This window comes from Gadus chalcogrammus, chromosome 8, assembly GCF_026213295.1.
Source record: "Gadus chalcogrammus isolate NIFS_2021 chromosome 8, NIFS_Gcha_1.0, whole genome shotgun sequence".
NCBI lineage: Eukaryota > Metazoa > Chordata > Actinopteri > Gadiformes > Gadidae > Gadus > Gadus chalcogrammus.
Window position 1 is genome coordinate 17682061 of NC_079419.1, and position 24167 is coordinate 17706227.

Consider the following 24167-nt stretch of genomic DNA (forward strand, 5'->3'; position numbering starts at 1 on the left):
AATTGTTTATGAATTCTATACATTTGACAGATTAAAAACCAAACCTTTTTTAAACGTATCCATCATTTATTTTATAAAGAAAAAAGGGAGCATCCATCCACCTCAACATATTAATAGACAACATTTCAGGTTAAACATTATGCAGGATAACGGGGATAATCCGTTTATCCTTAAAAAAAATAATAATCGGGGATAATCCTGCTTTTTTTCTTCCCAGTCTCACAATTACAACAATGTGATATTGCATTGGACATCCCGAAAAGCAATTATGAAGACACATGCATGGCACAAAAATACATACACAGAAAATATTATTTATATTCAACATATTAACATAAAGCTATACGGTCAGATAATACTTATTTCTTACAAACACTGCATCTGATGCTTCTGTTTTGATGCAACGGGCTGGCCCGTCATAGATCATCAGGTCAAAAAAAATAAAAATAAAAAAGGACAGCCACCACTATAGAACTCCTAATCCTGCATCGACAGCAGCACACGCATAAATGCACAAATTAAATGATGTGAGCAATATGTGACGTTAAATCATTCATCATCCACGTTTTACGGTGCGTGTTGCGAGCAACCTAAACTATGCCAACACACCACACCCTCCTAACCCTCCCAACCGGTTTTACGGTGACCCTTAACGAGGTGGGCCTTCCCACACCTGGTCCCCACGCTGGTCGATGACTCAGCACACAGCTAGAGAAGTCTATGGCCTTCAGAATACAATGCACATACAAATGACCCACAAAATGCATGCAGGCCCACCGTTTATGTGTGTGCTACTGTAAGTGGAAAGATTAAGAGTGATGGCTCAAAGAAGGAGGTTGGGGGGGGGGGGGGGGTATTGGTCTGGGGCGGGGAGGATGAGCTGGAGAGTAGACAGGGGTGCAGCAGGGGCAGGTGGTAAATAGAGAGGGGTCGGGAGAGGAGGGGGCGGGGCATAATCCGCTGTTGTTTGCCCTTCGTCTCTATGAAGACCCGTCTGTTCCACTTCCAGTTTAGAGGGAGACGAGTTGGGAGAGCAGCTGCTTTCATAACAGAGATGCCGATAGGAGAAACTTCACCCAGAGCAGATAGTTACAGTGCTTGGTTTCTCCCTAATAGGCTTAAATGTTAGTAAAACCTGAGGCGCTCCTTAAGAATGTACACAATAGGGAGGGGGAGAGGCTCTAGGTTTTCCGGCTAGGAGCATGCCCACAACTTGTCTAATGCATTTTCCATTTGACGCCAAAGCATAGTTTTACATAGCGACAGGATTTGCCCGTGTAATTACCGTCCATAAAAGTATAGACAAGCTCACAGTGAGGTTATCGGTAAACAATGGGGACGAGGCCCACAAGGATTTGTCAGCGATACTGCCAGCAGTACCATATCTAAGCCTCAGAAAACACCAGTTAGGGCTGTGTTTATGGCTTTAGTATTCTTCTGAAGAACCGGCAGTTAGTGTTATTGGTTTTAAGTAAGATAGTACAAATGTGAGAAAAAGGGGGGTTGATAGTAAATTATACAGCAGCAGTTTCTTTCCTGTACCTGAACAGATTTCAAGTTTCCTTTGAAATGATATGTTTACAAGGTTCTGCTTCAAACGTTCATTTAAACACAGAAGAGGTTTGATGCAACAACTCACAGATTATTCTAAACAAATATTCAACTATGTTTGTGTATGCGAGTATGTGGAGATTGCACTAAAACAATAATCCTGATACAAACTATAAGGCCTATGTGACAGAAAGCTTGCTGGGACGTTCAGAACGCAGAAAGTGTCCCCTTATTATCAAGATGCTGAAACCACTATGAGGAAAGTACGCCCCCTACAGGCGAGTCTTATTACGACCGTTCTCAACTGAACCAGCTGTGTGCACTGCTAGATGGCAGCAAAGCATAAGAAATCTAGATTGCCATCATAGGGAGGCAGAGAGATAAGAAATAAAGTAAAACTTAATGGAGCAAGATAATGTTCATAATCATTTATGAGTCCTATTCGTGTGGTGAATAATTGATAAGCAGAGAATGTATTCAATATGTTTTTTAGTTTCCCTTAAACAATGCAATTTCAGTATAAAGTATTTGCACTTTTTAACGAACAGAACAGCCCTTCTTCATCAGCACCGGCTTGTGCAGGAAGTACTTGGATAGCGAGAATGTGAGAGCAATATGAGCACACTCACAAATTGTGCTTTCCCTTTTTGTAATTTTACTTATTTTTCAAATCCCACCCATCTGTATTTGTCCTTATATATAGCTAGTTATTAGTAGGCCACGGAAATTTGCCTTTGCCTTTATGGAGATCTTTTATAAAAGAAAATCCCATTCCGGAATGCCCCTTTAAACGATTGAATGTCTCACATCATCATAATCACCGTCATCCCTTCCTGCTCTTCCTCCTCTTCCTCTTTGTTCAGCCCGTCTTCAGTGGCTCAGTGGGACCACCACCTCAACGTAGTTGTTGGGGAAGAATCCCACACGGCCTTGCACGGTGCCCTCGAACCAGTTCTCGTCGATGCGGCTGGTCAGGGTGATGAGGTCGCCCTCGCGGAAGCTCAGCTCGCCGGGGTTCTCGGCCTCAAAGTCGTACAGGGCCTTACAGCTGGCCTCCGCTGGGGGAGGAGAGGGGGGGGGGGGGAGAGAGGGGCATTTTCAATAGAGGACATTTTGTGCGGGACAAGGTGGGATTAGGAGAGAGAGAATGAAAGGGAGGGAAGGGAAAGGTGAAAGGAGATTGACAAGATTGGTAGAAATGCCCTTTAACAAGATTAGTTCATCGCTCCTCACACAGAATTGGGTTTATCTGCGACATGTTAGCGGTGCTGTTTACGTGCACATCTAGAACGATCGAGAACACTGAGCCTCCACGAAGCAGGGAGACTCTAGCGTTAGTGACAGCAGGAGCCATGTTTGAGGCTTTTCCTTCTTTTGCTTACCATTAAAACATACAGGGTTGCATTAATTCTCTTTCTGAGGGCTCGGAGGTTCATCAGTATCAGACAAACATCAAACCAGCAGTCACTATGTACAAACACCTTAGAACGAGAATGAAATACGGTTAGGGTTTCCAGTTATACTTAATGTAGTTAGTTGTTGCAATTAGTTTTCCACTGTTAGAACCCAACAGATACACAGGAGTTAAAAAAGCATTAGTCAACACCATCAACACCATCCAACTGAGTTATCACACCAGTCAGGCACCAGTCAGGCACCAGTCAGGCACCAGTCAGGCACCAGTCAGGCACCCCCCCCCGCAGGGGGGGGCTGTGCTTAACGGTGCCATCGCTAGCCAACACACTCACGCCTTCTGTTCTTCAACGAGGGTCCCCGGAAGGACGGACCTGGACATGCAGTTTGAGGTTATAGATTGAGGACAATTTTACATGAACAATAACTACATGAAAGAGTACCTTAAAATAGACACAATACGAGTACCGTACTTGAAATTTAAAGTCAGAGTACAAGAGTAAGCATTATTGACAGTTGAGTAAGGCAGCAAACGGTGGCTGGTTCAAGTTCACGCAAGCACCCATCAGAGGCTTACCGGCCGAGTATGAGGGAGGGTTAGCCGCGGGGGCCGCGTAGCCTCGGCTCGCCTGCTCGGGCTCCCCGTAGTCCATGGTGGGCTTTGGCTTGGGGGTGTACTCACGCCGGGGCCGGGACTGGGCCTCAGTCACCCTGCCAACACACAGGGTTCAACAGCAGTGAGAAACCTTGACGAGAAACGCAGTGCAAACAGTCTGGGGTCCCGGCGTATTTGACAAAGCGGTGATGGGTTTGATGTAGTGTCGATCCGATATATAAAGGTCTGAGTCAATGATAGGAATATGTTTCTACAACCGTGGAGGAGTAGATTAGAGCATACATATCATCAAAAACCATGAGCCAGGGGGAAAAAGGCCAATGGGTTTAATTCTTGCTGTTTTAAACCCAGTCATTACCTTGATTATTTGCTGGGATCAACGATTAACGTCTTAAGTGTATCAGAAGCGTACTATTGATGACTAATCCTCACTGAGCTACCAACAGTGCACACCTTTGTCCCAGCTTCTCGTATAGCTCCTCCAGAATCTGCACGGCCTGCCTGTGATACTGCACCTGGGACTCCACCAGAGAGGACAGCTGGCTCACCTGCTCCACCTGAACACACGGACAAACACACACACACACACACACACACACACACACACACACACACACACACACACACACACACACACACACACACACACACACACACACACACACACACACACACACACACACGTTAAATGGGACTCATACATCATCCGCAGTTGGGTAGATCACGTGATCATTCAATGAATGCAGGACTTAGGTGAAGACTAAAAATAGAGCACTGTATAAACAACAGCAAAGACAGGTTGGACAAGTTTGTCTGAGCAAGTTAGAATAATAGAAAAACCTGCGCCACCAGCCGAGACCTGACACACAGCTTGTTGAACCTTCTGACTGTCGTGCCAAGTTGCTATGTATACAGCCCAATGGCAGCTAATGGCATGCCTTTAGAGAAATACCAATGGGCTCTGGTCATAGATCCTGTAATCAGCCACTGTGTAATTATGGAATGGGGAGGGTCCTAGGTGAGTCCGTACACTAATAGAAACTTCACAAAACTGCTGCAGATGTTCAATATGAATCAAAAAGTGTGATAGAAACTTTGAAAATCATTAAAAGTGGGTATTCACTATGATCATAAATCCACTTTTAATTCTTCATTTGACGACCTGAAATGAATGCATCGCATTCACATAACACTAAGCTTACTAATAACTGAAACCATTGTATTTTTCCATACAGTGTACTACAATGGGCCAGAAGCTTTCTTCATATGCAAAGGTATAGAGCAGGGGTACTCAAGTAGAAATGATGAGGGGCCACAATTTTTTTTTTCAGTGACTCAAGGGGCCGGTCGGTATACGTGTGACTGAGGCCGATATATGCTCTGTTTTAGACGTAACGCGTAAGCACGTAAGATACATAACCCCCCCTTGCGCGGTAAAATATCCCCCCTTACGTGCTTAAGTGCGTCGGCCAAAATTCCTGACTATGCGACTAAAACACTACGGCCCTACGCAGCTCGCAAAGACTGTGATTGGCCAGCTAACCACATCCTTTCAGGAGTCTCACATTTCCGGTTTTACAGCATAATAGCGCCATTTTTAAAAGGCTGTGACAGAAGCGAATGAAGAATTTTGAAGAAGGAGAACAAGAAAACACAAGAACGAATTATGATAATTATAAATATAAACAAGCCAGCGATTTCCACTTCCACGCCCACAGATTCGTTCGTTGCTCCCCCTACTGTTCTGGCGGAGAATCCCCTTGCAACACGCGCAATCCTTAAAGAACCTTAAAGGAACCGTAAATCAAAACTTGTCTAAAACAAGTCCCTTGTGTAAATTACGTGCTTACGTCTCTGCATCTAAAACGACCCTAAATCGGCCTTGACTGCTGCTGAGATGGACTGTCTGCCTCGAATTTGGGAGGGCTGGAGCGGTCTGTGGGCTGGAGTGCTATCTGTTTATCGTTGCAACCCCCAGCCTCGTATTGAGATCGCGGCGCGCGGTTTCAAAATAAGAGCGCCCAGCACGATTTTTTTTTTTTTTTTTTTTTTTATAATTAAAAAAACTTTTCAAAACAGCTCGAGGGCCATTAATAGACACCCCGCGGGCCACAAAAGGCCCGCGGGCCGCTACTTGAGTATGACTGGTATAGAGTGTAGAGCAGGGGTCACCAACCTTTCTGAACCTGAGAGCTACTTCATGAGTACTGAGTCATTCGAAGGGCACCCAGTTCTATACACTCTTCTGAAATAACAAATTTGCTCAGTTTGCCTTTAGTTATATGTTACTAGTAATGATTAATGATACTCATCTATGTGAAGACATGTTAATTAATTAAGTCATGTTAATGATTTCTCACAATAATTATAAACAATGACTTAAAAAAGGTGGGAAAGAGTTGTTCAAGAATGAGTAGTGCTGGTTTTAGAACAGGCCTGCGGGCGCCTCATGTGGTCCTTGCGGGCACTGGGTTGGTGACCCCTGGTGTAGAGCAATGTATGGAAGCGAATTACTGCAAGCGCAGAAAAATGTAATGTTCTGCTGTTTTAATGAGATACGCATCACATTATAACGGGGAAACTATTACGTAAAAACCAGAAAGCAATCACGTTTACACATGATACTGAACATACCATGTAATTCAGAGAAAACTATCGCGTTCATACACAAGACTGAACTTATCTTGTAACAACGTGGGAACTCCTAAGGCATTTCTGTATTCACGTGGGAAATGTGAGATTCTTGGCTAAAGACCTGGTATCATAATACTTCCCTTAAGCACTGTCGAACAATTGACTATCACTAACTATTGTTATGCTCCTGGTCAGTTTCTAAGAGAGCGTGACATCAGGGAATCACTCGGTTTCTCGTTGCTGTTCTTATAATTAAGTGACGAGTTCAGTGTCACGTATCAACCTAATAGGTTTATTGATATCACGTGATCTTTGTCTCCTTATTAAGACTAAGAGATAAGGTCAGTATCCCGCATTGACGTGATATTGGTCTCATATAAACGCCATATGGTATAGTCCTTCTGTTGTGCTACTTATGGGCTTCCGTGTTTAAACAGTGCAGAGCCACTTACGTCCGTCTCCAGCAGGTTGTGCATGGAGACCTCCGCCAGCTCTTTAGACTCGTGGAACTTCTCAAGTGCCTGCCTGAACTCCTCATCAGGGATCTTCCCCTGACGCTTCTTCTTGTAGTCCAGGTCCAGCCGGCGGCCCTCCAGCTTCTTCAGGTGGTGCTGCAGAGCGAAAGAGGTTAGCATTGACAGACAGAGACAGAGAGACATAGAGAGACAGAGAGAGACAGAGAGAGACAGACAGAGAGAGACAGAGAGAGACAGAGTGAGACAGACAGAGAGAGACAGAGAGAGACAGAGAGAGAAGATCAGAGATAGACAGACACAAACGTTTTCTATGGTGATTGTGTGCGAAATGGACAAAATCTCCTACCACGATATGGGTCATTTGATCTCCTATCTTGATTACGATATATATATATATATATAACGATATAGTACATTTGTACATCTGTAAATTCTATGAACCAAATGTCTACCCAGAATAACCACATGACTCATGATTTTTTTTTAATAATCCTTTCAACTAAATACAAATTAAAGCATTCTCTTTTCTTATATTTACAAGTGAGTTTGATCAGAACGGTCCCAAATGAGGGAGAAAAAATAAGGGCTATCGAACATATTAAAAAAATAAAATATATATATATATTATAGTAAAAATCAAAGTTTCAAGAAATATCCAATAGTACAGCAAATTAACATATAGTATATGGAAATAAACAGTAAAGGTCACTACATTTCAGAAATCTCCAGTAGGCCTACAGCAGCCAGTACTGGAGATTGAGTACTCTTTGTACTACTTTTTGTATCATCGTTCTGTATGAGAGTTATAATGAGTGATGTTATATGAAAGGCGCCACACACCCTGGGATTATACTGAGCTTAACCCCCACCTGGACACGGACATCCGAATGAACCGCTGCTCAGACAGAAACCCGTTATACTGCCCAACCCTCTCTTGGTAGGAACCATCAAAATTCACCTGAAGCTGTCCAGAAGGAGCTTCACACATCTATATAACTAAAGACCCCTTCAAATCATTTGAGATTTGCTTTTCTTTCAAAATATCACATCTTCTGACTCTGGTTCTGCCTCAGACTGTTGGGACATTTGTTCTGTCTCACGCTCCTCCATGTTTGTTTCTGTAATTGTCACGTAGGTGTAGTGAACGTAAAGCAGGTGAGCCGTAAAGTAAAATAACGATTAAATAGCGGGAAATATCTAAGACTTTTTTCTCTCGTCCCCCAATATACATCATCATATCGCACAGCCCTATTTGTTGACCATGTATTATCTCTGCTAAGCATTTTTCCTCATCGTACATCAATTTTGGGTATATAATGCATGATCAAGAGCCTTTAGTTAGTAGTTTGTATAATTTATTGGAGGTCTATTTTACCTGGATGTCTTTGATGTCCTTGTCAGCGATGGCCTGCAGAGGATCAATAAAGTTCTGTTTGACATCGATATCCAGCGAATCCTTCACTTCTGCCAACCTCTTCATTGACTCCCCCACATCCAAGAGCGCCCCCCCTGAATAGTACAAATAAACACACATGAACAGGCGCGCATACACACACTTCTGACATTACGTTAAGCAGGTTAATGCGTTGTATTTCAATGACACGCATTGGCACAGTAAGCAAAGTAAGTGCTGACGAACCCCATTCTCCAAGGCCAGCCTCACCCCGAGATGCGTCTTGTTTATGTAATGTGTATATAAATACATTTAAGCTGGACTAATGGGTCCTACTATTAATACTAATCTCCTTGGACCAAACCAAAACATGACTTACGTTTATGCCCTCTCTTAAAATGTTTTGATCGCAAAAAAAGATCTAATGTTCCTTCTAAATCCAAAGTCGTCCACCTAACTTCTTATCGTTCACTCCCCCCTTTGAGCCCAGCTCTCATTCGCCTATTCTCTAATTTCATTCTCCAATAGACTCCCAGTGTTCATCCTCTAGCATGACGCCTCACCCCTGCCTGCTCATTAGGGAGCACATACTGCACTGGGAGTGGCTTTGGAGTGTGGGCTCGATGCCTGTACACAGTACTCCTTCCTACCAAAGTTAGTGTCGTCGCCCATCTCCCGTCCAAACTTGACCATGCTCTCCCCTAGCAGGCCCTCCGACTGTGGGTAGCCGGGGCTGTTCACCTGCCCACGGATCTTGGACACCGTGTTGAGCATGGTGAGCTTGGCCCGGGCGGTCGGGTTGGGCTGGAGGTACTCTGAGGTTTTGGTGATGACATCCAGCACTGCTCTGCTGGTGATGTCCGCTTTCTGGTGGGATGGGATTGGTGGGTGTGGAGAAATGACTTACACTTTTGGTCTTTTAGTATACTTACAGGTGAGGCAAAGGAACAATGTGAAAGAAATTGTCAGAGCTACTACAGAAATCAGTAAATACGTTACATTTTTTGTAATGCATTATAGTTGCAACAGAGATAGTAATATTTAGTTTTATAGGGGTTTCACCAGAAGTAGCGTTAACACACAACACTACGCGTGCGCACATGTGTGTGTGTGTGTGCGTGTGTGTGTGTGCTCACCTTCTCGAGGTCCTTGAAGTCCTCATCTAGTTTGGTTCCCTCGGCACCTCCAACTTTCTCACTGACCAACTAATGATGACAGAAAATAGCATATTTTTTAAATGTAAATGATAAATTTGCCAGAGATACAAAACTATTTAATCTGAAAGTTTTCCACAAAAAAAATTAAAAACCCTGGCAGGCCTGCATACATGAATATCTTGACTATCCTGTCATTTCATCCACTCCCAGTGGGTTTCCATTCATGGAAATTCATGCTTTCCACTGGAGGAAGCCATGATTCTATCAGGTCGGGACAAAAACAGAGGACCGACCTGATAGATTTACTCTGCTAAACCACCACTGAAAAGATTCACAAATGATCTAAAATCCCTGAACTTTCCGAGCTTCAGTGCATTCACTATATCACTGATTAAAGCCACACCTGACACCATGCCCTGCATGTCTTATAGGGTTCATGAGCAAATGTTTGATTGCTTTGGCCACTGCACAACACGGACCGACTTCACTGTAAGCCATTGTTATGGCTGAGAGCTGCAACTGTTAGCTCCAGCCAGACACAGACACAGACACACACAAAATTGATGGTTACAGTTCATGGAAACACACGGATTGGTAACTAAACTCAAAGCAGGTGTTGCTCTGGGTTGTCTAACTATTGAGCCACGCGGCGTCTGAGGCCCCTCACACGGGACCTCCAGCTGTGATGTGCATTGGTCCAGCTTGGGCGATTGCTGCCTGAGATCATGGTCAAAATGTTTACATTTTCATTTATATTTAGTCAATGTGGGAATGGAAAGGTACCACTTCATGAAAAACGTGAAGTGGTAAATTCTAAAAGAAGCTACCCCTTTATATATGGATTGAAGTTGAATACATCAGTCTAGAATAAAGTAAAATATGCCCAAACATTGTAATAGTCTCTTCAAATGTTAAACAATTGGTCAACATTACAACAAAAGGATAAATAGTGTACCATTCCCCCGTCTACCATTTTTAAATAATACATTCACCTCTCTGATTTTTTTATTGGATTGGATGTATCCATGGCTCAAGATATAGTCTTGGTTGGATTAATAGCTTGTCCAGTGAAATTATTTTTAATTAAAAGTGAATACAATTGTACACGCTGGGCCTAATCCTCAAGGACAAAACATGAGATGTGTGAAGAACCGTTGTTAGGCAATACTGTTCCTATGGATTTGCAAACAACCTGTACAGCAAGAATGGCATAAAAAACGTATGCTAATGAAACAAACTAGGTATCTGGAATCTGGTCTGGGTGCATGAATAGCAGAGATTCCAGTTGTCACTCCCAACATAAAATGTGTGTCTGAGCAGGATAGAGAAGAATGGCAAAATGAATACATTTTGTCAATCCCAAATAGCTGTATAATGTTATAAACATACAGGCTTTGATTATATAAATGAAGATGTGCTCTAGCCATGACATATTGTGTAGGCCTAGCCTACACCATACCTTAACTTAGTTCTCGTTAATTATCCTTCACTTTGCCTTACTGCATTCCCTATCTTTTGAGATTGTCAGGTTATGCCTATCAGCCAGGCTCCGTAATCATACTTAGTATGACGCATCGATTTAGTTGGATTTAAGATAACACATTAAACTCCAATGTCAAACTAGACCAAACTGGAAAGAGGGAGTCAATCAAAAACAAAGAACTTCAAAGTAGATTATATAGTAACCTCGTTGGTAAATGCCATCATCATCATCGTCATCATCATAATCAGTGGAAAATAGTTCGAATTCACTTCATTTTCAGAAAACTACTTCCAGAAAGTATTACAGACCGAAACAACTGTCTGAAGAGAGAACATAGTCCATGATATCCTTAATGAAACACAGCAGATGGGATCGGGAATGTTGATGAATTACGCTTTCCATCATAATGTCGTCACGTTCTTGAAACAACGTATTGTAATATTAAACAAGAAACTCACATTGTTGGTCTGAAGCAAACTAATCCTCATGTTTGTTTCTAACACGCCACTACTTGGTGACAGTGATGACAATGTGAACGAAAAGGCTATCATCTGACAGCTAGCAAACAACTTTAGCATTATCTTGGTACATTACGATCCTATTAAGGCGTACTATCTTATGTTTATGCCTGGTTTAAATTAAAAAACGTACCCTGTGTGAAGTGTACGAGTGCCTTTAGTTTAGTATAGGTCACATACATTGCAAATTAACTTCACAGACTCAAACTTTTACCCCTCGCTAGCAGTAACGCTAGCTTTGTTGCCATGTATTAAGCGTGATAAAGATCTTACCCCTGGATGTACTGTCTTACCTGGCTGGCTTTGTAAAACTGCTTCTTAAATCCGGCAACAGACATCCTTAATCGCCAATTGTTACAAAAGTTAATTATTGAGTAAAAAAACTTTGAAAGTTTGAACCAAGTTGTGCCTTGACCACTGCCCTGTTTTTACACGTCTTCAAACTTTGCACCAACAGTGCAGAACCCGCCACCAGGCAGCCACACTGTATTTCCTGGCTGAGTTAGACTCAGAAGGGGCGGCTCTGGAGTAATAAACCAACCGTTGCTATTTAACGCTCACATTACCCTTCCCAGACAAACAAATATTGACGTGTAACTTTGCGAGCCAAGTATAAGCAAACAAATAGCTTTATAACCTTTTAAAGTTTACAATGGTTTATATACATTTTAATATCCCTAACTGGTGAGATAGGCCTACTGGTAGGCTACTATACTGTGAAGCTGATACTATGATCTATTATCTACTTCACAATATAATACAAGTTAGTAAGTAAGACCACTATATTTGCCATCATGGAGTCAACTATCAGTTAACTAGATAGCACTTCTCAACTATCTAGTAACTAGATAGTCGACTCCATGGCAAGAATTTAGAAACACATTTTGAGCACAGTAATCCAGACATATTCTTGTTTCAAAACTTGTTTTTATTACATTCTTAAAACCCCATATAATTATCTTATTGGACAACATATATGACAATACATATTGAACTGTGTCTTGAGTTACACTGTGTCGGGAGTAGTAACATATTGTTTGACGTTTTGTCATAGAAGAAAAGAGCAGGGAGTCCAATTTGGAATAGTCCATTATTTCAATATAAAGTAGATCACTTACTTGACAAGACAAGGACAAAAAACAAAAATTGTGGAAAGATTGACAGATGAAAATCACAGCAAAAGTACAATGAATCTGAATAATCCTAATAATTACAATATTAGGATAAAAAGGACTTTTGACACTGTGAGAACATTCACAAAAATAGAGCAACCCTAATCACCACAGTTATACAGTTATGGGTCTCATCTTAGGTGCAAAGGTGTGTACAAGGCTAGAAGACACTAGTGATACGGTCACCTCAGGGAGCACAGCTAGCCCCCCCCCCCCGCAGTCCCCCTAAAGTTCTGAAAACGAATGCTTTCTCATCAGTTCCAATCCTTCTAGCAGGCAATGCGTTGTTAACTAATCTTCACTCTATGGCCAGCATCTCTATTCCATTAGTCATAAAGCTTGTTGTTGTGAAGTAAACTTTAAGAGGAGCTTTGGAACTCTGTACAAGTACGTTACAAGTTGCTCACACAGAAAAACGTCTGCATGGGCCTTTCTATGCATTCCAACGAACATCAAGGGCTAGCCTAGCTCGGAGGGGCCGGTGGGCGGGGGGGAGCTGCTGTTGTCTCTGTCTAGCCACTGGCTAGTGCCCTGTGAGGAGAAGAAGGAATAAGTGCTTGGTGTTTCCACAACTACCGGATCCTAGTACTACTGAGGGAGAGAGGTACAGCAAATAGGCAAAAATAACAGTTATTCCAAACAGCGCCAAAGATACCCATTAAGCCGGCCGATGTCCGACCAGTAACCAGAGGCGCCCGACCAAAGACATGTCCACAACACATAATACCTGCTGGTTCGAAATATGCAAGGGGATGGGGAAACCCTGGGTTTCAAAATGCTCTTACAACATTGTTCATGAATTAAACTTTTGCCCCGCCATCACATCCCCTCCACGTCCTCCTCTCAGGAGTGTAGAGAGCCGACGTGGCGAGTGAAAGTTCAGGCGCAGGATCCCGATAATGTCTTTGCATTTGCGTGGGCAGATCGGTCTCCCTGCCTTGCTGGGCGAGAGATGAGTGTCCACGCTTGCCAACACCAACATATCAACAGTAAATGACCTCAAACAGATGGGGTCGTTTTATTATAGTACGATGGGGGGGGGGAAGAGGGGAGGTTGCCATGGAAACCTGAGAGCATGGTCCAAAGAATTGAGTGTTTTCCTTGGAGTATCCGTTTTCTCATGAGCGAGTGTGATTCCCTGTATCGCGTTTGCTCGCCTCTCTTCTCCCCCTGTGTACTGCACTCACGCCTGATCGCCCAGTTTAATAGAATTATCTATTTACATTCTTATTTAAAATATTTGTTTATAAATGTGTATATAAATTAGAGATAATTTGATCTGTTCCTGACTGAGTGGCATTTACAAGGGATGGGGGAGTGTGGGACTGAGGTTTCTCTTTGCATTACATCGTGGGCCTGCGACAGGCAGCACCGAACACCAGCTAGGAGTGGCTCTGTTGGTGTGTGCATGCGAGACTGTAGATAATGAAAGCAATTGGGACAGCCGGGGCTGTGCCTTGTGTAATACCTGCTTTACTTTCATAATATCAGGACAAAATATATACAAAATCAATGATCTTGGTCCCACTGAGATGGTCAGTATAATTATGTTATAAGAGAGAATGAGTTTCTATGTGTACCATACCAGATGTATCGACGCACACATAAGACATAACTGGAATATAAAGACATTATATTCTTACCGACCACCACGGTTTATGAAGGAGAATTATTTAGCAGAACACTCTGAACACAGAGTGGCAAGTTTGTACATTCACTGTTTGGTTCTTGCTTGTGCACTGGTGCTTAAAACATGAGGTACATTCATGACCATCCGATCCGGAGGACCAGCAGTCAGAAGAAAATAAAATAAAGTGTTGTAGCTTCTAGCTTTGAGCTTATTCAGGCTATGTGAGCTCACATTTCCACATCAGGGTGACGGTAATGCTACGGTATCAGAGGAGCATGAGCGAGTGTGCGGTCTGTGGTGTAAGGTGCTGCTTTGCTGAGGAAAGTGGAGGACTAGCTTGGGATCATGAGACACCAAGTATTTAAAATCCTGGATTGTCTGAATATATGCTGGTTGTTGGGAGTCAACATCTTCACCCTACTCTCTTCTCTGCTCTGGCGTTACCTGCTCTGGTCTTCCCTACACTCTCCGTCCATCTGTCTAGCTGGCGGTGGAGTCGGGGACCGACATTTCGCTGCCAAACACCTCCCGGTACAGAGGGGGGAAGCAGTAGGCGGTTTCGGGGTGCACCAAGCGGAAAAACTCCAGTTTGTCGTTGTGCCGGTTGCTGATTGACTTCATCAGGGGCAGCTTGGACACCATCTGCAAGGAGAGAAAGGTAAACACTATGTTTGGTTTGGAGGTCCAACATGCAACTTTCCATAGGGTAATGGAGATTGGTCCCCGTCATTTACTAACCCCATTTAGTCACGTAGAAGATCCTTGTATCAGCGTTACTAAAATAGTATTTTTTAGATGCATGTGATTAAGGTCAGAAGATCAGATGCCTACAGGTTAGACTACACAGGGTGGGGTAGGGGTACGAACCTTACACCATAACGAACCCATAACCGGTCAACAAAACACTAACCAGCGCGAAAACACCTCAAATCCAATATCAAGCTCACCATGTCTAGTTTCTCGTCTGAGGCCCCACTCATTTGTAGGCTGTGCTGCAGAGCCAGGTAGACCTTCTTCTGGAGCCTCTGGACCTTGGGGCCCTCACTCAGCCAGGGCCGATCTGCAGGACACCAGAACACCACCATCAGATAAGATCCCTAATTTTGTCATCTCCCTCACATCTTCCCCCTTTACCTTGACGTTTACATTATAAAACTAGCTTTGCGTAAGTGGCATTGATTCACATTCACACTGTATCCTTAAAAGTGTAATTCCGGCGAAACTTTAACCCAGGCTCTTTTTCGGCATGAAAACCCAAAGTTGCCCAGAGCAATGTAAAAGCCCAAATGGCTTCCATGTTATTGGCTAGGGGCACAGCGAACGCTTCCAAATCGGCATTTTTTAACAACCAATATTGCTCAAAATAGCATCAACCTAGGCAGTAGCATGAATAGGGTCCCTAACACATAAGTCGATTACCGGCTACCGTAAATAATATAACAGAGGCGCCAACACATTTAAAACAGCCAAGTATCAAGAGGGGAGATTTTTAAGTTACATTTGTTGGCACCTCTATTATATTATTTACGGTAGCCGGTAATCGTCTTGAGTGGACTTCCTGGGAAACATGGACCTACCGGAAAGGCACAGACTTGCAAAACAGTATTTTTTTAATAAACTCCCGGTAGGCCGACAAAGTCGTTAATGATTTGTTTTATGTGTAGGGACCCTAATCATGCTACTGCATAGGTTTGGTGCTATTTTGAGCAATATTAGAGTTTAAAAAATGCCAATTTGGAAGCGTTCGCGGTGCCCCTAGACAATAACATGGAGGCTTTTTTTATGGGTTTTCATGCGGAAAATTTGTTTTCATGTGTTCAATTTTCACCGGAATTACACTTTAATACATAAAGTCCAAGGTCCTTAAATGTCACATTGGTCTTACGATTGGTATGGTTAAAGTCTATACATTTATATTTAAATGTATATGCAAACTAAAATTGAAGGTCTACAATTTTGTTAAAAAACTAAAGGTCCACCATTATAGTCTTGAGTTGGAGTACATGCACATGAAAGGCCGCATTGAAATGCACTGACCTGGGGACAGCAGGACTGCAGCACTGAACAGAGCCATCTCCTCATCCGACAGCTGCAGGCGGCAGAGAACCTTTCCAAGGTCAAACACTGCGCTCACCAGGTCGTCACAACCTAGAAACACAACACAGTATCTTCCATGAGGCCCGTTCAACATAAAAAAATCTTTCAATTAGACAAGATTAGATTACCCCAGTTTTTGCTATTTACCTACTAGTTATGTAACAGATGTTTTTTATCAGAATAAACAAACAGTGAATTCAGATATTTGTTGTTGTTAGAGCAGGCCTGAAGGCGGGATGAGCACACTAGCCACGACACTAGCCTTGATTAGTGTATGCGCAGTCATGGACAGAACGGACCATAGACACTACACTAGCTCTCACCAAGTGCTTTGAAGAATGGAGCGGAAGCAAACTTTCCATCAAAGAAAATGCTGCCGTTGGTTGCATTGAACGCACGGCACATGCGTATGAGCAGGACCTCCAAGCAACCTGCATGTGCCACCACGGATAGAGTAAGAGGAGGAGGGGAAGAAGGAGGAGAGGATGGAGAGGTAAAGGTTTGGAGACAGAAAGACAAGAGAGCAACAGTTAGCAGGTTTCCCACTTGGTTTTTAACCGGCCGAAATGGGACTGTACGCAGCAAATCAAGGAAACAGTTTGGGGAATTATTTGCGGTTGAAGTGCTGACCTGCTTTGAGTAGGATTATCTGATCGTTCTGGCACAGGTCCATGAAGCCAGCGATGCGTTTGGCAAACTCCACCACGTATTGGATGGCATTGGTGATGTGGTGGGTACACTGCTGCCACATCCACTCTGCAGGCTAAACAGGAAATACAATTCATTACAAATAATTAAATAAAAAAATAATGTTATTATCAGTACTACCAATCAGGAAAACCGAAGGCAGAGTAGTCCAGCATCTACAGTGGTTATTCACACACCCCAGTTTAATGTTACAAAAGACAGATCCAATACGCCAGTTAACCCAAGTGTACCTTTGATTGAAAACTGTGGGTTTCCTCGGGTGAGTATTGAACCCAAGTGAAGAGTTTCATGTCCTCCACGCTGTACTGGCAGGTCTCGAGGTGAGACTTCAAGATACTCTGCGTGATGCGCTCTGAAACCACACGCAAACATACAAGATCTCATCAGACAAGTGTCATCGCTTAGCGGAGACCCATGCTAATACGCCAATAAATCACTATAGATCACTGTGTGCACACCAATGTACTGCTGAGTTATTGTAATGAAGTGTGTTTTGTCGGTTTTAGGTCGAGGACTAAGATAATTAATGGGACAATTATGAGAAGAATTGGATTGGAGGCCACTGAATCCATCAGGATGGACTCACCGAGTTCCGTTATGGAGCAGTCATCGGGCAGCTGGTCCAGCAGAGAGGCGTGGGCGTGCACGAGCAGCGCGTGCGTGCGAGAGTGTGTGTGCATGAGCGGTATGCCGCTCCCGTCGGCCCCGTCCATCCTCGTCTGCTGCGGCGAGCTCCGATTGGACAGGGACGAGGAGGACGAGGAGGACGAGGAAGAGCAGCTGGAGGCGTTCCCGGCGCTGTCTCCAGCCCCGCCCCCAAGGAGGTCCAGGCCGGAGTAGTCGCTGGCCTCCTCGGGGGTCAGGGGGAGGTCAAAGAGGTCGGGCAGCGCCGCGATGTCCTCCAGGTCGCTGAGGGCGGAGCTGGAGCCTCCGGTGCTGTAGGAGCGGCTCAGGCCTCCTTCTGCGTCCTCCCCTGCGGCCCCACAAACGCCCTCCTCCCTGGGCAGGGACAGACCCCCGGGGCCTCCGCCCGCCGAGACCAGGCCCTCCTGGGACTTCTGGTGCTTCTGCACCTCGGCGTACAGGCTGTCGCGCTGCTTCTTCGACATGCGGCCGAACTTCACCGCTGATGAGGAGATGACAAAGACAAACGCGGTCCAATTACTCGTGGCTCCAAAATGTTGTTTTACAGGAACTTGTGTCCTCGGAAACGTGGTGAAGCAACAGCTCTCAATGACTACCCTCCCCCCCCCCCCCCTGATCTGAGTGATTAAGTTAACTCCACCAGGGAGCTCATGACAAGTGACAAGTGTTTTTTTCCCATGCTCACCGTCTCGGCTCATGCCTAGTGCCAGACACTTCTGCAGCCGGCAGTGTTGACAGCGGTTACGGTTGGTCCTGTCGATCAGGCAGTTCCTCTGGCGCGAGCAGGAGTACATGGCGTTGTTTTGCTGGCTTCGACGGAAGAAACCCTACACACACACACACACATCAATGCATGAGATACCTGCACCACGACATACATGCACATATTAGACGCAATTAATATGTGACGCATTTAAAATACAACGAATTACCGTTTTCCCCCGAGGATAAGAGCGTGCCCTTACCTTACAGCCTTCACAGGTGATGACTCCATAGTGGATCCCTGAGGACTTGTCCCCACAGATCTTACAAGGGATGACCTCAATTTGAGCTGCAGGGACAGAATGGACATGTGGGGGGTGACTTCACTGAATTAAAATGTTGAATTTTTTAAAACTTAAAACCTGACAAAGGGAAGCAAAAGGGAAGAGGGAGACGTTCAAAGAGAGCCACGTCCAACTTATCGTTTGGGGATATTGAACCATTGAGTAATGGGTCATTTAAAGATGAATAAACACTTGGACACAAAGCCTGTGGTTTCGCCTATATTTGGTGAGGGAGAGGGGAGGGGAAACAGCAGGTCTCAGTGAGGCCATGTGGTAATGGTTACGGGAGAATGCTAAAACAGCAAAGCAGAAAACGCATTCAAACGCTTGCTGCAAAAAATGTAATTTGGAGCTAAATAATCGCAAAGACAAGGATTGGTTGCCCTGACAGAGTAGATATATACAGCTTTAACTACATCAAGAGACACACACACCCACAGAAATAGTACGAGACCAAAATCACAGGCGAATGTGTCACTTAAACAATGATAAAGGTCAAGTTCATATCCTACAACTTCATGAATGATTTGGGGGGAGGGCAAAATTCCCTCCCCCTCTCCAGCCTACAGAGAGGATATTATATATGGAAAACCATTTCAAAACAACTTTTCTAATGATTCAAAACCACAGAAAAAAGTATTCTTTATTTTTCCTCAAATGAAAACTTAAACTGTTAAAACAGACTTATAAGGGCTGTTGCAGGCCTGCAATGGAAAAAGGTCTCCTCTCTCCACACCCTCCCCGTTGTGGCGATTATATAACTCCTGTCTGCGAGCATTCCACAAACACTAGGCGCTCGCTCTCCCTCTGACAGAGACCTCCCTCCCACTCTCTCCGGCTGCCTGCTTGGTATTGGCTGAAGAGCGCCCTGCTCCTTCCTGGGACTGGCCCAGTGGTCAGCGTGTCACTGAGGGGCAACAGTCTGTCAGTCCATGTCGACATTCTGTCCTACTGACACAGTTTCTCACTGCACGGAGAGAGAGAGAGAGAGAGAGAGAGAGAGAGAGAGAGAGAGAGAGAGAGAGAGAGAGAGAGAGAGAGAGAGAGAGAGAGAGAGAGAGAGAGAGAGAGAGAGAGAGAGAGAGAGAGAGAGAGAGAGAGAGAGAGAGAGAGAGAGAGAGAGAGAGAGAGAGAGAGAGAGAGAGAGAGAGAGAGAGAGAGAATTTAACTATGAGGCCTTCCCTGTTAAACCATCCCGACAGGGCTTTGACCTCGCTACCAAAGTGTATTTTGAATATATTAGGCAAGGGAATGAACCAGGAGGGGTGTGATGCATCAAAATCAAACCTTGTTCCAACTATAAACAATAATTATGCAAATTAGAATATTTTATTTATTCCCATATCAACTTGTGAATATGTATACTCTTGGTTGTAATAATCAAGTTCTAGAACACATAACCAACTGTTGGTTTGAGTGAAACCAATCAAATCATTGGCAGTGAATCATCTCATTGGAGGGTAATACCCAAAGAGGACTTTCTCTTTAAACCCTAGGTACTTCCGCCTAGTGAGCAACAGGGAAGTGGCATACTGCATGTGGTATGAGGCCATGCGAGCCAAGGCATACTTTAAAGGCCAGATGCCAGCAGAGCAGTGCGCCTAAACATGACTTAACTCTGACATTGGGCTGCTGCTTATAGCGTTTCTATTCTGGTCCTGCTGGAGGAAGGTCCAACATCAGGGTCCCCTCAGAGCAGCCCCAAACCACACATGCACACATATTCATGGGCCTTCTCTTCAGACATGCCTTAGCATGTCACGTCCTGAATTAAAACCTATTGATCTCACATTACCATTTGTATACCTGTCTCTCACAGCTCATACCAGAGCTTATAAAAAATCGGAGTTCATTTTTCATAAATGCCATAATTAATTACACTTAATTACACATTACAGGTGTGACATAATAACAGTTGGTACATCAAAGGATGACACTCAACCCTGAACGACAATCGACCCCTGATCAAGAAACAAAGCACATCAGGCGTGGCGGGCTGGAACAAAGTATTATCACCGTAACAATGGGGAAGTGTACAGGGAATACAACGATAACAAGCTAGCCATGTTATCTTGTCTGTGGCCCAATCCAGTAGTAGGCCAGTAAAAACAATCGTGAAACATACTTTATGGTAGATAATATATAGATGATTTCTTCTTGCTATCTAACACTGAGCAAACGCCAACGAGAGACGCCCCACTATGAGTCCTGCGGCCAACGTCTAACGGCGGTTACTGTGTAACCGAGTCTGTGGCAATGCTTGATTAACATGACTCTTCAAATGACAGATTCAGCAGCAAACCCACAGTAACACATCCCCAAGCAACAATAAGGCTATTTTTGATTCCCCGTCCCACAGCAACGAGCCTGTAGCGAAGAAACAATCCATGTTCACACAACACATACAGATGCACAGAAGCATGTTTCACAAAAGGCTTCCAGGTTCTCTCCGAGGCAGTTGGATGTTATTGTTCAATCAATGCAAAACATTCAAATAACCCTGCATTAAGATTATTCTCGGACGGGAGATTTGGCTATCACGGCTGCTTTGCTATACGGAAGGTTGTGGGAAAAAAATACATTTGGATACAACACAAGAAAATCCAGATCCAGTGATTCATTTGACCAAATGGAAGATTCATATCAGGCTTTATTTTGCATCTGATTATAGGGTGGACATGCACAGAGACAAACTGGATACGTGTTGAGCTCATAAAGGTTGTGTTGTATGAACTGAAATAGGCCTAACAGTGGAGGATAACATGGGGGATTTTCCACTGATAAGAATAGAGCCAAGAGTGTCATGGGACTCAGCCATACAGAAACATAATTTTTATATTCTATATTTAATTGAGCAAAAAAAGGGAAACTGAACCATCCTTGTGTCTACCCGCAACAATGTGCCTGAGGTTCTCAAGCAGGCACATCTGTGTTTAATAACATTATTAAACCACTATTGCAGATTCAATAAGCTAAAAGTAACTGACAATCCAAAGACCTGTCGAGTTAGTTTGTTTACATTTCGATATCCTGCCAGAAAGGGGGACCTCCCTTGACAAGGTTCAGTTGGCCCCAAGACCACCTTTCCTAAACAGCTAAGGTTCTTCTTTCCCCTATGAAGCCAGAGTCAGCTTGGCTTTTGCTCTGGACGATAAAATGAATGTGAGCCTAAACGCACAACACTAATAGGCCAAAATGCCTATTTAACATGGTATCTTTTCATATCCAATTTGTATATTCGATAGGTATCAGGCTCTTTAAAAGTTGTTGCCCAATAGCATGGTTTTTGTAGGCTGTTGCCACGCTGACAGAACTTCCAAGATCAACCTCCAAGAAGAACCCTTTCGGGCGCGCTCTGCAGCCGCACATGGGGCTGCAGCCGTCTGCGGCAGGCAGGGCTCTTCCACCAGTCGGTCCCACTCCTGCCCGTCGCTGAACGATGCATAATCTTCATTGACATAACTAGGTCAGTGGAACAGCCAAGTCGTTCTCCCTCTGCCACAGCCGCGGTCCATGCCGATAACGCCACAATAACAACATGCATCATTCAACTAAACACGTTAATTTCTCAAGCGCATGTAAACAAACAATCGTCGTAATACGTGCAGTGAAGTTAGTTGCATTAGGGCTTGGTATTAACATTTCTAAATGCAAAGTTGAAATAAGACAATATACATTTATAAAGCTAGATATCTGGCTTTATAATAGCTAGAATGTTCGAACTCAATTATGAATTCAAAATCCGAACCAGGCCTATCCGAGCAGTGTATACTTTTCTGGATTACATAATGTATTTGTTTAGCAGTGGTTCCACTGGCCCCTCCCTCTCCTCATTGCATAACCCAACATGGATCCCAGGCAAAGAACTACGGATGGAGTCCCAGGTGTGATATGATGATGGACACTTTGGCTTTTACCAGTTCAACTCCCAATAACATGTTGGGGACGTTCTTGAAGTGTTCCAATGCATTCGTTACTTTAACAAAAATGCAATTAAGATTAAAAGGAAAAAGCTTTGGCCTATATACATGGAAATGCAATGAATGGGTTTTCAGAGGGAAGACAAACATTCATGCGAAACTAAGTTGTCACCACCAGAGCATGCAGCTTTGCAGAGGCTCGGAGCGGTTTATGCAGTCATGAGGCATTAACGTGATACGCAACAGAAAAGGCACAGGCGCTCAGAGCGACTTGAGGCCAGTATCTGTGCAGCGCATGTGGCAATTTCGCCCTTGAAACAACCATGTTGTTAACACAAAGTTCGGCCAAAAACGACAATTATTAATCTTTTACAAAACAATAATGACCACTCACCTCTCATCTTCATGTGTAGTTGTTTTTTGCCTGGCAGTCAGTCCTCAGCTACATGTGGCCAGGAGTTGGGGATTAAGCAGCGAAAATAAAAGAGTCGAGCCAGTGCACCTTGGCTCCGTTAAAATGAACTTCGATGCAAACAACTCGAAGTCAATTCGTTATTAAGACAATAATGTTTCCTTCGCGTTCAACAGAGTGTGCCGTTGGAAAAACAACCATTAAAAAGTGTCTCTTGCTCGCATGATATCCTGTCCCTGCACGATAACATGTTATTTTAGACGGAAATCTCCCCGCGATGAGGCTTCGGCTTGTAGGACTCCCAGTTATTCTGCCTCCCCTTTACCGTGACTCTCCTCGTTTGCTTTTCTCCCAGTCTACCCTGCTAACCTAGTACTTAGTTCCAAGCGTGGATTCTCTGACATGATCTCACTGGCAGCGGACCGTCGTCGAGTCCTCTCGCGGGACCGCGCACTCGGGGACGAGTTTAAGGAAGCTTGGCGATTGTTTTTGCCATACCAAAATACGATCAAACCTATCGTGATTTCTAGATTCCTCATTCCTTTGTTCGAGACTACTTCATATCGGGATATTAATTGTTATATCGTCTATAGAATAAATAAAGACGCGTCCGTCACCAAGTTCAACATCTTGCAATAAATGTCATGAAGGGAATATCTGGTAGTTTCACATTACGTGCAAATTCCAACCCCATACAATTATCACATATCTGCAATTAAAGCGAAAGCCACATTTTTTACTCATACTTTAGGCTGCCAATACCTTACCTACTCAACAGATCGTTATTACCTAATACCGACCGTGCATTGCTATTTACATAAAGCATTGAAACGTTTACATACATTTACATAATATTTACATGTAAATATTACACTCATAATATCGTTATGAGTGACAAAAAACCGAAGTCTCTTGTTTTTTTAATGATACTTTATGCAATTCATTAACTGGTATTATTTTCCATTAAACATGAAACAAGCATGTTTCTGTGAACATAAGAATCTGATGATGGATGAGTTAAAGTGATTGTAATATAGTGGTGTGTGTGTGTGTGTGTGTGTGTGTGTGTGTGTGTGTGTGTGTGTGTGTGTGTGTGTGTGTGTGTGTGTGTGTGTGTGTGTGTGTGTGTGTGTGTGTGTGTATGTGTAGGTGCGTGTGTGTGAGTGTCTGTGTGTGTGTGTGCGTGTGTGTGTTTGTGTACATGTGTTGGAGTTATGATGATGCAATTTGTTGGACAGGCTGTTATAAAGAGCAAGAAGTCAGAGGGAGATTATCTGAAGTAGGTTAGTGGAGCAG

General features: G+C 43.7%; 2 protein-coding genes across 5 annotated transcripts; both read right to left on the minus strand.

Annotated features, from left to right (window-relative positions):
• Positions 1–33: 33 nt before the first annotated feature.
• LOC130387533 (endophilin-A2-like) lies at positions 34–11722 on the minus strand. 4 transcript variants are annotated; one of them, XM_056596675.1, is made up of 9 exons: positions 11535–11721; positions 9220–9288; positions 8734–8950; positions 8066–8199; positions 6667–6825; positions 4034–4137; positions 3542–3675; positions 3300–3338; positions 34–2609 (listed from the first exon to the last, which is right to left on the minus strand). In XM_056596675.1, the coding sequence occupies exons 1-9, from the start codon at positions 11577–11579 to the stop codon at positions 2422–2424; spliced, it is 1089 nt and encodes a 362-aa protein (XP_056452650.1). In that variant the 5' UTR covers positions 11580–11721; the 3' UTR covers positions 34–2421. The 4 variants fall into 4 exon arrangements, 3 of the variants coding, with proteins under 3 accessions (XP_056452650.1, XP_056452651.1, XP_056452652.1); XM_056596676.1 differs by lacking the exon at positions 3300–3338 and having other exon boundaries at positions 11535–11722; XM_056596677.1 differs by lacking the exon at positions 3300–3338 and having other exon boundaries at positions 3479–3675; positions 11535–11722.
• Positions 11723–12162: 440 nt separating this feature from the next.
• Positions 12163–23509, minus strand: rorcb (RAR-related orphan receptor C b). The gene is made up of 10 exons (XM_056596662.1): positions 22854–23509; positions 18459–18544; positions 18179–18320; positions 17435–17974; positions 17079–17200; positions 16771–16903; positions 16464–16571; positions 16081–16191; positions 14991–15103; positions 12163–14685 (listed from the first exon to the last, which is right to left on the minus strand). The coding sequence occupies exons 1-10, from the start codon at positions 22864–22866 to the stop codon at positions 14524–14526; spliced, it is 1530 nt and encodes a 509-aa protein (XP_056452637.1). The 5' UTR covers positions 22867–23509; the 3' UTR covers positions 12163–14523.
• Positions 23510–24167: the final 658 nt, after the last annotated feature.

Coding starts and splice junctions, on each gene's coding strand:
- LOC130387533 (XM_056596677.1), bottom strand. CDS start 11,579: ATGTCTGTTGCCGGATTTAAGAAGCAGTTTTACAAAGCCAGCCAG. Junction 8,951..9,219: donor ACTTCAAGGACCTCGAGAAG/GTGAGCACACAC, acceptor CCATCCCACCAG/AAAGCGGACATCACCAGCAG. Junction 6,826..8,065: donor AGGACATCAAAGACATCCAG/GTAAAATAGACC, acceptor TTCGCTCTGCAG/CACCACCTGAAGAAGCTGGA.
- rorcb (XM_056596662.1), bottom strand. Junction 16,904..17,078: donor CCCACAGTTTTCAATCAAAG/GTACACTTGGGT, acceptor TTTCCTGTTTAG/CCTGCAGAGTGGATGTGGCA. Junction 14,686..14,990: donor CAGACGAGAAACTAGACATG/GTGAGCTTGATA, acceptor CTCTCCTTGCAG/ATGGTGTCCAAGCTGCCCCT.